General features: G+C 33.5%; 1 protein-coding gene across 1 annotated transcript; it reads left to right on the plus strand.

Moving 5' to 3' along the window:
* Positions 1-368: 368 nt before the first annotated feature.
* Positions 369-1349, plus strand: LOC149557607 (uncharacterized). Its single transcript, XM_089832244.1, has 2 exons — positions 369-670; positions 762-1349. The coding sequence occupies exons 1-2, from the start codon at positions 403-405 to the stop codon at positions 1091-1093; spliced, it is 600 nt and encodes a 199-aa protein (XP_089688370.1). The 5' UTR covers positions 369-402; the 3' UTR covers positions 1094-1349.
* The last annotated feature ends 1050 nt before the right edge of the window (positions 1350-2399 follow it).

Raw genomic sequence — 2399 nt, forward strand, 5'->3', positions numbered from 1 at the left:
TTGTCCATTATTTATTATAATTATTATAATTATTAACCTCTCATTGTACTTACCAGAGACAATAAAACTGTTTGCTGGGTATTTTATAACACGAAATGACGAGGATGCAGCCCTATCCAACCATCTTGAAACTAATTTGATCTTCATTTTTAGTGACAAATGTCGACATGCAACTCTTAAATACTCACGTCGTTTCACATCTCACTTTCACCTTATATTGCTTCAGATTATGGAGCAATGGTTGGATCTTAGTCACCGTGCACTAGAATCTCTATTTCCTCTTCGTCTCTCTCTTTCTGCCACAGATGTCCATTATCAGCACTTTGCTCATCTTCTCTATAAATACCTGCCATATCATCTCGTTGAATACACACAACACAGTTGAATATATTTAGCTTCCCAATGGCTGGACTTGCGCTTTTCTCATTAGTTGCTGCTCTGTGTATCTTAAACATTGCTGTAGCTGCAAATAACAACGCTCCGAAGGTCACAGATATCCTAGCAGACAAGGATGTTCAAGAAGCTCTGCGCACCGCGTGGAAGGAAAGCTTTGCGCAGAACCCTAAATCAGCGCAAGTGAGAGGAGGGTGGATTTACGCCGACTCCAACTATCCCGACGACCACAAATATCTCCTTGTCCAGCACGCCTCAAAAGACCGCTCTCCCCAGGGTTTGTTATATATCGTACTTATTCCATTTTTTTAAATCACAATCGTGGTTTACATGTCTCTTGGTTTACAGTGGGAATCTGTGTTGTGCAGGAGCAGGCGGAGAGATTGACCTGGACAATCCGGAGAAGGACGTCATGCTGAGCAGCGAGCATTACAAACTTGTGGCAGACTTCCACACTCATCCCGTCGCCGGAAAGACACAGCAGAGGGCTGACTCCGACGACGTCAAGAGAGCGTACGAGAGAGGGGTCCCCGGAATAGTTGTTTCATGCTCCGGTGTGTTCTACTTTGGCCCCGAGCGCCGGGCATCCATGGATGGATCCACCGGCTACCCTCAATCTTCTGGTGAATCTTACAATGGCCAGAAGGATGTGAGGTTTGGCGATAACAAAAATGTTGCCCCAGGCCAATGCAGCCCATAAACCAACTCCCATTACCCATTAATAATACTATGCAAGTCCTGCCGCCTCCAACTCCACAATCATCGTCGTGTTATGTTCATGTTTGATGTCTGTATGAATTCCCACTATAAATAAGTTAATGGTGTTTTCAATCTGGATTTACTTCCATGTTGCTTTGCAATGTGGCATTTTATGCCATCACCCTGTTTCATAAACCTTACGTATGTATTCGAATTCCCACCATAAATAGAAGTTGATTTCGGCGTGAATTTGTTTTAGCACTGCGTATTGATGTGGTAAATGAATTTACAGGCACTTTTGTCCACTAGATTTTCGCAATTAAAAAGGAATTGTTTTTTGTTGAATATTTGTGATTATGAAATCTGCATATCCATGCTATATTTCACTTGATCCTGCTATTTTGTAATGTTTCAAATGTAATAATATATTAATTTAGGTTCATATAATAATAATATTGCAACTTTTGAAATTTTCTACTAATTTATTAGGCCTTATGATGTATTTCACTATAATATTAATATTATCAATCTAATATGTTACTATGTTATGATATTTCAAGTTATTAAATATATAAATAATTTAGTAGATTTTTAGATCTCACATTACTACATATTAGTTCTTGTACTACAAGAACATGTAAAGGTTTACAAGTGAAAACAATATTCACTAAAATATGATATTGTCCAGTAAAATTATAATTGATTTGTACACATTAGAAAATGTTGTATATGTACAATTTTTTTTTTCCACAAATAACATATTACACAAGCTTTATAATTATGTACTATCATTGACCACTAAATGACAACAACTGCCACATAGTGGCATGTAGTTGCCTTAGAGTAATTTGTATTGATTTTATTGAATATAATTATTAATATGTAGTATATTTTTGTTAAATTTTATTCAATATAATAAAATTATCATAAAAAGTAAAGATAAATTATAATGTATAAATTTTAAAAGTAGTTAGATAGAGTTGTTTTAAAAAATTTGCATTTCTATATATATTCTCCCAACTTAAATAGTTTTGAGTTACAATATGTCCATAAATTTTTTTTGAATTCAATATATTTATGATATTTATATTTGTGATAATTAATTTTCTTTAGAAAGAAATTCAAAATTACAAAAAATTGAATAGAATACATATAACTAAATCTGAAAAGTTCTTTTCATTTGTGATTCAATAATAATATTATTAAATTTATTTATATTTAGACATTATATCAATTGTAATTTATTAATGTCTTGTAGTATTAATTACCAATATTTACATGAAATTAATATATCTATTTTTATATAA

Source organism: Cupressus sempervirens, chromosome 5 (assembly GCF_028749045.1).
Source record: "Cupressus sempervirens isolate cs-2001-9-10 chromosome 5, ASM2874904v1, whole genome shotgun sequence".
NCBI lineage: Eukaryota > Viridiplantae > Streptophyta > Pinopsida > Cupressales > Cupressaceae > Cupressus > Cupressus sempervirens.